This window comes from Nerophis lumbriciformis, linkage group LG37 (assembly GCF_033978685.3).
Source record: "Nerophis lumbriciformis linkage group LG37, RoL_Nlum_v2.1, whole genome shotgun sequence".
Classification (NCBI taxonomy): domain Eukaryota; kingdom Metazoa; phylum Chordata; class Actinopteri; order Syngnathiformes; family Syngnathidae; genus Nerophis; species Nerophis lumbriciformis.
In genome coordinates this window covers 9613774-9627500 of record NC_084584.2, presented here as the reverse complement: position 1 = coordinate 9627500, position 13727 = coordinate 9613774, and the positions used below count along the sequence as shown (strand labels likewise).

General features: G+C 42.9%; 1 protein-coding gene across 1 annotated transcript in view; it reads right to left on the bottom strand.

Annotated features, from left to right (window-relative positions):
* Positions 1 to 13727, bottom strand: part of LOC133577208 (uncharacterized) — a 224382-nt gene that overhangs the window by 40695 nt on the left and 169960 nt on the right. Inside the window, exons 38-39 of the mRNA XM_072912544.1 lie at positions 1935 to 2071; positions 1244 to 1416 (exon numbers count right to left, since the gene is read on the bottom strand). Of these exons, the coding sequence (XP_072768645.1) occupies positions 1244 to 1416; positions 1935 to 2071 (310 nt within the window). The remainder of the gene's footprint in view (positions 1 to 1243; positions 1417 to 1934; positions 2072 to 13727) is intronic.

The window sequence follows — 13727 nt, the reverse complement described above, 5'->3', positions numbered from 1 at the left end:
TCTTACTTATAAATCCACTTTTTGTTTAATCCATCCATCCATCTTCTCGGGTCGGGTCGCGGGGGCAGCAGCCTAAGCAGGGAAGCCCAGACTTCCTTCTCCCCAGCCACTTTGTCCAGCTCCTCCCGGGGGATCCCGAGGCGTTCCCAGGCCAGCCGGGAGACATAGTCTTCCCAACGTGTCCTGGGTCTTCCCCGTGGCCTCCTACCGGTCGGACGTGCCCTAAACACCTCCCTAGGGAGGCGTTCGGGTGGCATCCTGACCAGATGCCCGAACCACCTCATCTGGCTCCTCTCCATGTGGAGGAGCAGCGGCTTTACTTTGAGCTCCTCCCGGATGACAGAGCTTCTCACCCTATCTCTAAGGGAGAGCCCCGCCACCCGGCGGAGGAAACTCATTTCAGGCGCTTGTATCCGTGATCTTGTCCTTTCGGTCATGACCCAAAGCTCATGAACATAGGTGAGGATGGGAACGTAGATCGACCGGTAAATTGAGAGCTTTGCCTTCCGGCTCAGCTCCTTCTTCACCACAACGGATCGATACAGCGTCCGCATTACTGAAGACGCCGCACCGATCCGCCCGGGGGATCCCGAGGCGTTCCCAGGCCAGCCGGGAGACATAGTCTTCCCAACAAGTCCTGGGTCTTCCCTTGGCCTCCTACCGGTCGGACGTGCCCGAAACACCTCCCTAGGGCGGCGTTCGGGTGGCATCCTGACCAGATGCCCCAACCACCTCATCTGGCTCCTCTCCATGTGGAGGAGCAGCGGCTTTACTTTGAGCTCCTCCCGGATGACAGAGCTTCTCACCCTATCTCTAAGGGAGAGACCCGCCACCCGGCGGAGGAAACTCATTTCAGGCGCTTGTACCCGTGATCTTGTCCTTTCGGTCATAACCCAAAGCTCATGACCATAGGTGAGGATGGGAACGTAGATCGACCGGTAAATTGAGAGCTTTGCCTTCCGGCTCAGCTCCTTCTTCACCACAACGGACCGATACAGCGTCCGCATTACTGAAGACGCCGCACCAATCTCACGATCCACTCTTCCCTCACTCATGAATAAGACTCCGAGGTACTTGAACTCCTCCACTTGGGGCAAGATCTCCTCCGCAAACACTCTTTCCGACATTGTCAATATGTTTTTTTTAGAGCCCAACTTCCCTGCACATTTCAGCTAATCAAATTTGTCTCCAAGCGGCGCTCAAACGTGAACAACATAAACCAAACTAAAAGAAGATGCGTCACCTGGCCCGAAGGAAGCCCAGGGTCCTCCTCCGGAGCTAGGCCTGGAGGCAGGGCTCGTCAGCGAGCGCCTGGTGGCCCCGGCCGGGCACAACCCGAAGAAGCTACGTGGACACACCATCCTCTCCGCCACGTGGGCCCACCACCCGCGGTCGGAACCAGTGGGGTCGGGTGCACTGCCAAGTGGACGGCAGTGAAAGTGGAGGCTCCAGACTGACCAATTTGGGGCAGCAGACGCTGACTTTTGGGACGTGGAACGTCTCTACGCTGGTGGGGAAGGAGCCTGAGCTGGTGCGGCAGGTGGAGCGCCACGTGGGCCCACCACCCGCGGTCGGAACCAGCTGGGTCGGTTGCGCTGCCAAGTGGACGGCAGTGAAAGTGGAGGCTCCAGACTGACCAATTTGGGGCAGCAGAGGCTGACTTTTGGGACGTGGAACGTCTCTACGCTGGTGGGGAAGGAGCCTGAGCTGGTGCGGCAGGTGGAGAGCTGCCGGTTGGATCTGGTGGGGGCTTACCTCTACACATAGCAAGGGCTCTGAAACCACACTCCTGGACAAGGGGATGGATCTTGTTCACTTCTGGAGTTGCTCAGGGTGTGAGGGCCCAGGCTAAGTGCCTGTACGTTGGAGTTCAACCCAATGGACAAGAGAGTCGCCTCCCTTTGCCTTAGAGTCGGAGGGGGGAAAACTCTGACTGTTGTTTTTGCGGGTCCTGTATGGGGTGCCGGCAGGGGATTCCATAGTCTTCCTGGGGGACTTCAACATGCACGTGGGCAATGACTGTGATACTTGGACTGGCGTGATTGGGAGGAACAGTCTCGCTGATCTGAACCTGAGGGGCGGATTATTATTGGACTTATGTGCTAGTCGTGGACTTGCGATAACAAATAAGGATGCTTATAGGTGTACCTGTTAACAGAGCACCATAGGCCAAAGATCAATGATCGATTTTGTAATCGTATCAGCTGATCTGAGGCCGTATGTTTTGGACACTCGGGTAAAGAGAGGGGCTGAACTGTCAACTGATCACCATCTGGTGGTGAGTTGGGTCAGATGGAGGGGGAACCTCTGGACAGACCTGGCAAACCCAAGCGTGTAGTGCGGGTGAACTGGGAATGTCTGGAGGAGTCCTCTGTCCGGTGGGACTTCAACTCCAACCGGATAGGTACGGGATAGCGGGGGTGTATATTGTAGCGTTAGTTAATGGTTATTTGCACACAAAAAAAATGTTTATGAGTTTGAACATCAAATATGTTGTCTTTGTAGCATATTCAACTGAATATGGGTTGAAAAGGATTTGCAAATCATTGTATTCCGTTTATATTTACATCTAACACAATTTCCCAACTCATATGGAAACGGGGTTTGTACTTTCAATTTTGACTGCGTGCACTTGCCTATGTTCAGGTAAAGATTCCATCTAATATACCCCAAATATGGTGCGATTACAAGAAACTGTGAAAAAGTATATTGATAAATGTTGACTGTTACAAGTGGCCCTCTGAGGGCGGTCCTGATTGCAACCCGGCCCTCAATAAGAAGACCCCTGGTGTAAGATCTGACAGAGCCTCGCCCTCACACTGTTTACAAATGAATCAAAACACTGACTTTTTGTCCAGAACACTTCCATAGAGTCTTATCTCATTCCTCTTCTCTCATTTCCTCCCCGTATTATTTTGGGCCCCGGCAGGGTTTTAGTCATGCGCCCTGGCCAGGAATGTTGGCTATTGTGCGCTCCTGTCAGTGCCACACCCCACGTCTCACGTCTGCTTGGAGAGTCGGCTAAAGACCTCCTCGTGGGTTTCTTTTTAAAGCCGCACACATGGAGAGGTGAGTCCACGTACAGTAGAATATGAAAACTGTCACGTCTCGTCCGTCCTGCACGGATCCTTGTTTGCATCCCCAAGGCTCAGAAAGAACGTTAGTATTAAAGACTATGATGAATAACATTTATATCATGTGCTGTCATCTGTGTCAGTAGAAATGTTCACATTTCAGCCTACAGAATCAACATATTAGTATTTGATCATGCAACAAGACTCTGCAGCATCGCGTGGACATCGGGGGCGGTACCTCTGGATTGGCAGACCGGGGTGGTGGTTCCTCTCTTTAAGCAGGGGAACCGGAGGGTGTGTTCTAACTATCGTGGGATCACACTCCTCAGCCTTCCCGGTAAGGTCTATTCAGGTGTACTGGAGAGGAGGCTACGCCGGATAGTCGAACCTCGGATTCAGGAGGAACAGTGTGATTTTGGTCCTGGTCGTGGAACTGTGGACCAGCTCTATACTCTCGGCAGGGTCCTTGAGGGTGCATGGGAGTTTGCCCAACCAGTCTACATGTGCTTTGTGGACTTGGAGAAGGCATTCGACCGTGTCCCTCGGGAAGTCCTGTGGGGAGTGCTCAGAGAGTATGGGGTATCGGACTGTCTGATTGTGGCAGTCCGCTCCCTGTATGATCAGTGTCAGAGCTTGGTCCGCATTGCCGGCAGTAAGTCGGACACGTTTCCGGTGAGGGTTGGACTCCGCCAAGGCTGCCCTTTGTCACCCATTCTGTTCATAACTTTTATGGACAGAATTTCTAGGCGCAGTCAAGGCGTTGAGGGGATCTGGTTTGGTGGCTACAGGATTAGGTCTCTGCTTTTTGCAGATGATGTGGTCCTGATGGCTTCATCTGGCCAGGATTTTCAGCTCTCGCTGGATCGGTTCGCAGCCGAGTGTGAAGCGACTGGGATGAGAATCAGCACCTCCAAGTCCGAGTCCATGGTTCTCGCCCGGAAAAGGGTGGAGTGCCATCTCCGGGTTGGGGAGGAGATCTTGCCCAAGTGGAGGAGTTCAAGTACCTCGGAGTCTTGTTCACGAGTGAGGGAAGAGTGGATTGTGAGATCGACAGGCGGATCGGTGCGGCGTCTTCAGTAATGCGGACGCTGTATCGATCCGTTGTGGTGAAGAAGGAGCTGAGCCGGAAGGCAAAGCTCTCAATTTACCGGTCGATCTACGTTCCCTTCCTCACCTATGGTCATGAGCTTTGGGTTATGACCAAAAGGACAAGATCACGGGTACAAGCAGCCGAAATGAGTTTCCTCCGCCGGGTGGCGGGGCTCTCCCTTAGAGATAGGGTGAGAAGCTCTGCCATCCGGGGGGAGCTCAAAGTAAAGCCGCTGCTCCTCCACATCGAGAGGAGCCAGATGAGGTGGTTCGGGCATCTGGTCAGGATGCCACCCGATCGCCTCCCTAGGGAGGTGTTTAGGGCACGTCCGACCGGTAGAAGGCCGCGGGGAAGACCCAGGACACGTTGGGAAGACTATGTCTCCCGGCTGGCCTGGGAACGCCTCGGGGTCCCACAGGAAGAGCTGGACGAAGTGGCTGGGGAGAGGGAAGTCTGGGCTTCCCTGCTTAGGCTGCTGCCCCCGCAACCCGACCTCGGATAAGCGGAAGAAGATGGATGGATGGATGGCAACAAGATGTTTCAAACTTATTGGTTTTGGGGTTGTCAAAACCGCTGGAGCGGTTCAATCGGACCGACTCGTGCCGAGCCCTCCAAAACACACAACGAGAGGCACAGTAATTTGTGCATACCAAAGGTTTTTATTGGCTGGGGATCACAGGCACACTCAGTCTGTCTGCACCCTTCATCAGAAGTAAAGAAATGCGGTCTGGTAACTCTCTCAGTTGATCGTAAGCGTAAAGCCGTCGCTGGATTGGCTCTGATTTCAGTTTGTTGACTGATAACTATTCAAAAATGCCAAAAACTATGAGGAAATGAACTGACAGTTTCATGAACGCATGAAAAGGTGACAGAAATGTCAACTTGAGTAACATCGAATCTCGTCTAATGGACGGCAGAGACAAGTGAGGAAGTCCAAGTGATGTGTATTTCTGGTCTCGTCATCCTCGTCCGGACAGAAGGGCGACACGGCAGTGCGGCGGGATCAAAAGAGACGCCGGAGACGCTTTGCTGAACCAAAAGCGAGCGTCATCAAACAGGACCGCAGAACCTGGAGGAGGTCAAGTCAAAAAAAAAACTTGGAGAAGCCAAACCATCAGTTTTATTATACTCCTCCTTCCCGTTTTTGTGTGTGTGTACTAAATCAGGAGATGTTTGTGTGTAAGTGTCTAGAAAACAACTGCTTTAAGTCATAACTTCAACGTTGGCGTTGAGCTAGACAGGTAGTCTCTTCTCAAGGATAGGGCTATCACTTTTGCATTCTGAAGTCCGAATTTATTGCCTCTTCTGGTGAGAGAGTTAACCTAGTCCACATACGAATGTACAACTAAGGCTCCTTAAATTATTATGGGCTCAGCCATTATTTACTTAAACCTTGTGGTTCGCTTTCTCTAAGTTGAATATAAACATTATACAGGACCGCAGAACCTGGAGGAGGTCAAGTAAAAAAAAAATTAAGCACTCCTAACTTGGAGAAGCCAAACCATCAGTTTTATACTCCTTCCCGTTTCTGTGTGTGTGTACTAAATCGGGAAATGTTCGTGTGTAAGTGTCTAGAAAACAACCTTAAAACGTTAGCATTGAGCTAGACAGGTAGTCTCTTCTCAAGGATAGGGCTATCACTTTTGCATTCTGAAGTCCGAATTTATTGCCTCTTCTGGTGAGAGAGTTAACCTAGTCCACATACGAATGTACAACTAAGGCTCCTTAAATTATTATGGGCTCAGCCATTATTTACTTAAACCTTGTGGTTCGCTTTCTCCAAGTTGAATATAAACATTATACAGGACCGCAGAACCTGGAGGATGGCAAGTAAAAAAAAATGATGCACTCCTAACTTGGAGAAGCCAAACCATCAGTTTTATATTCCTCCTTCCCGTTTCTGTGTGTGTGTACTAAATCAGGAGATGTTCGTGTGTAAGTGTCTAGAAAACAACTGCTTTAAGTCATAACTTCAACGTTGGCATTGAGCTAGACAGGTAGTCTCTTCTCAAGGATAGGGCTATCACTTTTGCATTCTGAAGTCCGAATTTATTGCCTCTTCTGGTGAGAGAGTTAACCTAGTCCACATACGAATGTACAACTAAGGCTCCTTAAATTATTATGGGCTCAGCCATTATTTACTTAAACCTTGTGGTTCGCTTTCTCCAAGTTGAATATAAACATTATACAGGACCGCAGAACCTAGAGGAGGTCAAGTAAAAAAAAAATGAAGCACTCCTAACTTGGAGAAGCCAAACCATCAGTTTTATATTCCTCCTTCCCGTTTCTGTGTGTGTGTACTAAATCGGGAGATGTTCGTGTGTAAGTGTCTAGAAAACAACTGCTTTAAGTCATAACTTCAACGTTGGCGTTGAGCTAGACAGGTAGTCTCTTCTCAAGGATAGGGCTATCACTTTTGCATTCCGAAGTCTGAATTTGTTGCCTCTTCTGGTGAGAGAGTTAACCCAGTCCACATATGAATGTCCAACTAAGGCTCCTTAATTTATTATGGGCTCAGCAATTATTTACCTAAACTTGGTGGTTCGCTTTCTCCAAGTTGAATATAAACATTCACCGTATGTTGAACATAATATGAGTCAATGAATTCACTTCATTATCACAACCGTTCCAGCCGCGCTACGGAGGAGACCCAATCAGACCTGGTCACATATGTGGTGTGGCCGCCTTCTCCCGAGCCGAGGCGCGACACGGGTGTGTGATGAAACGAGACAGACGTCGTTAATGAATCGTTGAACAACAGCGTACTTTATTGCTCAGCGAGTTCTTGTACCCCGAAACGATGTCATTTCAGCTTTTTGACTTCATAATACTGAAACTGACTCCGTCCGGCCTATGTGCGGGCATGTTTGTGTGGCATTAAAACTGTTATTCATGGAGACCTGTTCGGTGAAGTGGACGCTACCCGTAAAGGTCGTACTTTATCACTTGCCCAAGAAGATGGACCCCAGCTTACAAGAACGTACTCTTTCACCATATACAAAACATGTTATTTCTTAGACTAGCAGATACTACATACGTCAGAACACATTTCACGTTTGGTGCTATGAAAAACGAGTAGGAATAAATATTTCAATAACTTACCATTTAATTCTGATTCTTGGTGTGGCAACTCAATTCAGAATCCATTCGACCGTCCATCTGGCTCCTCTCCATGTGGAGGAGCAGCGGCTTTACTTTGAGCTCCTCCCGGATGACAGAGCTTCTCACCCTATCTCTAAGGGAGAGACCCGCAACCCGGTGGAGGAAACTCATTTCGGCCGCTTGTACCCGTGATCTTGTCCTTTCGGTCATAACCCAAAGCTCATGACCATAGGTGAAGATGGGAACGTAGATCGACCGGTAAATTGAGAACTTTGCCTTCCGGCTCAGCTCCTTCTTCACCACAACGGGTCGATACAGCGTTCCCAATTACTGAAGACGCCGCACCAATCCGCCTGTCGATCTCACGATCCACTCTTCCCTCACTCGTGAACAAGACTCCGAGGTACTTGAACTCCTCCACTTGGGGCAAGATCTCCTCCCCAACCCGGAGATGGCACTCCATCCTTTTCCGGGCGAGAACCATGGACTCGGACTTGGATGTGCTGATTCTCATCCCAGTCGCTTCACACTCGGCTGCGAACCGATCCAGAGAGAGCTGAAGATCCTGGCCAGATGAAGCCATCAGGACCACATCATCTGCAAAAAGCAGAGATCTAATCCTGCAGCCGCCAAACCAGATCCCCTCAACGCCTTGACTGTGCCTAGAAATTGTGTCCTTAAAAGTTATGAACAGAATGGGTGACAAAGGGCAGCCTTGGCGGAGTCCAACCCTCACTGGAAACGTGTCCGACTTACAGCCGGCAATGCGGACCAAGCTCTGGCACTGATCATACAGGGAGCGGACTGCCACAATCAGACAGTCCGATACCCCATACTCTCTGAGCACTCCCCACAGGACTTCCCGAGGGACACGGTCGAATGCCTTCTCTTAGTCCACAAAGCACATGTAGACTGGTTGGGCAAACTCCCATGCACCCTCAAGGACCCTGCCAAGAGTATAGAGCTGGTCCACAGTTCCACGACCAGGACCAAAACCACACTGTTCCTCCTGAATCCGAGGTTCGACTATCCGACGTAGCCTCCTCTAGACCTTACCGGGAAGGCTGTGTAGTACAGTATTCAGTGCTAGCGATACTGAAAAATGGCAAGTTCATTTATAAAGCACAATTTTTAATTTTCCTGAGGGAACTCTCCTGAAGGAATCAGTAAAGTACTATCTATCTATCTATCTATCTATCTATCTATCTATCTATCTATCTATCTATCTATCTATATATCTATCTATCTATCTATCCATCTATTTGTACAGAAGGCAATTCAAAGTGCTAATCCAGATTTTAGGAGCATACAATTGTTTGGTCCTGACTCTGTAGGAGGAGACCACTCCCTGATGCTCTCAGAGCTCAGGATGGTTCACATGGTTCTAAGATGTCAGAGATGCATTTTGGCACAGGACCATGAACAGACTTGTTTACAAGGAAGGCTGTCTTTAATTCTGCTCTCTGAGCAACAGGAAGCCAGTGCAATGACCTAAGCACTGGACTAATATGGTCGTATTTCCTGATTCTAGTCAGGACTCGAGCAGCAGCATTCTGGATGTACGCAGCTACTTTACAGCTCATTTAGAGAGCCAAGTGAGAAGGCCATTCCAGTAGTCTACCCTGCTGGAGACCAAGGCATGGATCAGTCCTTCTGATTTAGACACTATTCTCCGGATTTTGGCAATGTTTTTCAGCTGGTAAAAAGTTCTTGACTTCATGTTATGATTTTCAAGGGAAAAAATTATTTCCAAGGTAAAAAAAATATTTTCAAGGTAAAAAATGATTTTAAAGGTAAAAGTTTATTTTCAAGGTAAAAAATTATTTTCAAGGTAAAAAAAATTATTTTCAAGGTAAAAGTTGATTTTCAAGGCAAAAAATTATTTTCAAGGCAAAAAATTATTTTGAAGGTAAAAAATAATTTTCAAGGTAAAAAATTATTTTCAAAGTAAAAGTTGATTTTCAAGGTAAAAGTTGATTTTCAAGGTAAAAAATTATTTTCAAGGTAAAAAATGGTTTTCAAGATAAAAAATGGTTTTCAAGGTAAAAAATTATTTTCAAGGTAAAAGTTGATTTTCAAGGTAAAAAATTATTTTCAAGGTAAAAGTTGATTTTCAAGGTAAAAAATTATATTCAAGGTAAAAAATTATTTTCAAGGTAAAAAATTATTTTCAAGGTAAAAGTTGATTTTCAAGGTAAAAATATGATTTTCAAGGTAAAAGTTGATTTTCAAGGTAAAAAAATATTTTCAAGGTAAAAGTTGATTTTCAAGGTAAAAAAATGATTTTCAAGGTAAAAGTTGATTTTCAAGGCAAAAAATTATTTTCAAGGCAAAAAATTATTTTCAAGGTAAAAATTATTTTCAAGGTAAAAAATTATTTTCAAGGTAAAAAATTATTTTCAAGGTAAAAGTTGATTTTCAAGGTAAAAAAATATTTTCAAGGTAAAGAAATGATTTTCAAGGTAAAAGTTGATTTTCAAGGCAAAAAATTATTTTCAAGGTAAAAAAAATTATTTTCAAGGTAAAAGTTGATTTTCAAGGCAAAAAATAATTTTCAAGGCAAAAAATTATTTTCAAGGTAAAAAATTATTTTCAAGGTAAAAAACTATTTTCAAAGTAAAAGTTGATTTTCAAGGTAAAAGTTGATTTTCAAGGTAAAAAATTATTTTCAAGGTAAAAAATGGTTTTCAAGGTAAAAAATGATTTTCAAGGTAAAAGTTGATTTTCAAGGTAAAAAATTATTTTCAAGGTAAAAGTTGATTTTCAAGGTAAAAAATTATATTCAAGGTAAAAAATTATTTTCAAGGTAAAAAATTATTTTCAAGGTAAAAGTTGATTTTCAAGGTAAAAATATGATTTTCAAGGTAAAAGTTGATTTTTAAGGTAAAAAAATATTTTCAAGGTAAAAGTTGATTTTCAAGGTAAAAAATAATTTTCAAGGTAAAAAATTATTTTCAAGGTAAAAGTTGATTTTCAAGGCAAACAATTATTTTCAAGGCAAAAAATTATTTTCAAGGTAAAAATTATTTTCAAGGTAAAAAATTATTTTCAAGGTAAAAAATTATTTTCAAGGTAAAAGTTGATTTTCAAGGTAAAAATATGATTTTCAAGGTAAAAGTTGATTTTCAAGGTAAAAAAACTATTTTCAAGGTAAAGAAATGATTTTCAAGGTAAAAGTTGATTTTCAAGGCAAAAAATTATTTTCAAGGTAAAAAAAATTATTTTCAAGGTAAAAGTTGATTTTCAAGGCAAAAAATAATTTTCAAGGCAAAAAATTATTTTCAAGGTAAAAAATTATTTTCAAGGTAAAAAACTATTTTCAAAGTAAAAGTTGATTTTCAAGGTAAAAGTTGATTTTCAAGGTAAAAAATTATTTTCAAGGTAAAAAATGGTTTTCAGGGTAAAAAATGATTTTCAAGGTAAAAGTTGATTTTCAAGGTAAAAAATGATTTTCAAGGTAAAAGTTGATTTTCAAGGTAAAAAATTATATTCAAGGTAAAAAATTATTTTCAAGGTAAAAAATTATTTTCAAGGTAAAAGTTGATTTTCAAGGTAAAAATATGATTTTCAAGGTAAAAGTTGATTTTCAAGGTAAAAAAATATTTTCAAGGTAAAAGTTGATTTTCAAGGTAAAAAATGATTTTCAAGGTAAAAGTTGATTTTCAAGGCAAAAAATTATTTTCAAGGTAAAAATTATTTTCAAGGTAAAAAATTATTTTCAAGGTAAAAAATTATTTTCAAGGTAAAAGTTGATTTTCAAGGTAAAAATATGATTTTCAAGGTAAAAGTTGATTTTCAAGGTAAAAAACTATTTTCAAGGTAAAGAAATGATTTTCAAGGTAAAAGTTGATTTTCAAGGCAAAAAATTATTTTCAAGGTAAAAAACTATTTTCAAGGTAAAAAATAATTTTCAAGGTAAAAAATAATTTTCAAGGTAAAAAATTATTTTCAAGGTAAAAGTTGATTTTCAAGGTAAAAAAAATTTTCAAGGTAAAAAAAAATATTTTCAAGGTAAAAGTTGATTTTCAAGGTAAAAGTTGATTTTCAAGGTAAAAAAATATTTTCAAGGTAAAAAAATGATTTTCAAGGTAAAAGTTGATTTTCAAGGTAAAAGTTGATTTTCAAGGTAAAAGTTGATTTTCAAGGCAACACATTATTTTCAAGGTAAAAGTTGATTTTCAAGGTAAAAAAATGATTTTCAAGGTAAAAGTTGATTTTCAAGGTAAAAAATGATTTTCAAGGTAAAAGTTGATTTTCAAGGTAAAAAATGATTTTCAAGGTAAAAAATGATTTTCAAGGTAAAAGTTGATTTTCAAGGTAAAAGTTGATTTTCAAGGTAAAAAATTATTTTCAAGGTAAAAAATGGTTTTCATGGTAAAAAAATATTTTCAAGGTAAAAAAATATTTTCAAGGTAAAAAAATGATTTTCAAGGTAAAAGTTGATTTTCAAGGCAAAAAATTATTTTCAAGGTAAAAATTATTTTCAAGGTAAAAAATTATTTTCAAGGTAAAAAATTATTTTCAAGGTAAAAAATTATTTTCAAGGTAAAAAATTATTTTCATGGTAAAAGTTGATTTTCAAGGTAAAAAAATATTTTCAAGGTAAACATTTATTTTCAAGGTAAAAAAATATTTTCAAGGTAAAAGTTGATTTTCAAAGCAAAAAATTATTTTCAAGGCAAAAAATTATTTTCAAGGTAAAAGTTGATTTTCAAGGTCAAAAAATGATTTTCAAGGTTCAAGTCTGAAAATCTCTCAAACAAAAGTTCCGACATCATCACGTTCTCCGATGCAGATTGACGACGTGTTGATGACGTTGATCCAGTCATCCATAGTCCACTATTGCTTTCTCTTAGCCCATCGGAACCTTGTTTTTTTCTGTTTTGCTGTTGATGACGGGTTTCGTTGACCTTTTTCCTATACTTCACTCCAAATTCCTTTAGGCGCTTTCTTACAGTTGGCTTGACAGCCCTTGTAAATACTGTGGTTGAACACAGCCGCCAGAAACTCCATGAAGCAGATTCCCAGAAACCTTTACTAATTATTATTCCCGTTCATACATGCCGGCTGGTAAAAAAAATAAATAAAATAAAAAGGATGTCCAAAAGTTTAGCTGCGCGTTAAGTAAACCTCAGTGACAGTCTGGTATTTTAGCCTATTACCTAGCATTGCTCAACTCTCAATCAGTGGGCATGTGTGGGTGCGGGTTCAAGCCCGGGCAGGGTGCAGAGGGCGTGTGCCCGCCAGAACACGTGGTTCACATGAGGGCATCGGACAGTCCACACAAAACCTGAGCTTTCCAACCTGATTATTCAAGTTTCTCTTGGCTTCTGTGGGCCAAAGACAAGGATTTCAGATTTGTCTGAACATTGTGTTTCATCCACACACTGATCTAAGAAGGTTAACAAAAAAAAGGTATTTATTTACTTTATGCGTTCTAGTATGGAGTATTGATACTTTTGACGACACTATTTTGTAAATAAATGAGAATAAAACTTTTTTTAAACGGGTTACAAAAGCTTAAAAGTCCAGTCCATAGTGGATCTAACATAATAGTGAGAGTCCAGTTCATAGTGAATCTAACATAATAGTGTGAGAGTCCAGTCCATAGTGGATCTTACATAATAGTGAGAGTCCAGTCCATAGTGGGGCCAGCAGGAGACCATCCCGAGCGGAGACAGGTCAGCAGCGCAGAGACGTCCCCAACCGATGCACAGGCGAGCGGTCCACCCCGGGTCCCGACCCTGGACAGCCAGCACTTCATCCGTGGTCACCGAACCTGTGCCCCCCCCTCCCTCCACAAAGGAGAGGGGGGCAGAGCAGAAAAGAAACGGCAGATCAACTGGTCTAAAAAGGGGGTCTATTTAAAGGCTAGAGTATACAAATGAGTTTTAAGATGGGACTTAAATGTTTCTACTGAGGTAGCATCTCTAACTGTTACTGGGAGGATATTCCATAGTACTGGAGCCCCAATAGAAAACGCTCTATAGCCCGCAGACTTTTTTTGGGCTCTGGGAATCACTAATAAGCCGGAGTTCTTTGAAGGCAGATTTCTTGCCGGGACTTATGGTACAATGCAATCGACAAGATAGGACGGAGTTAGACCGTGTAGTATTTTATACGTAAGTAGTAAAACCTTAAAGTCAAGGTGAGCGTCCCGAACACTAATCATAGGCAGTAGAGATGCGCGGTTTGCGCGGTCGGGCGGTTGAAATAAAAAAAAATTAGATTTTAAATAGATTCAGGCGGGTGGCAGTTAAACCAATTCGGAAATATATATACATAGTTAAATGTTGTTACCCACATACGAAAAACGAGCAGGCACCTGCAGCATATGCCACAACAGAAGAAGAAAAAAAAAAGAGATGGACACTTTTACGGAGCGGAGAAGGGACGCCTCGCCGGGGTCCGGGACCGAGGCCCCTTCCCCCGAGAGGGCCCCACCGGGAGCCGTAGCTGAG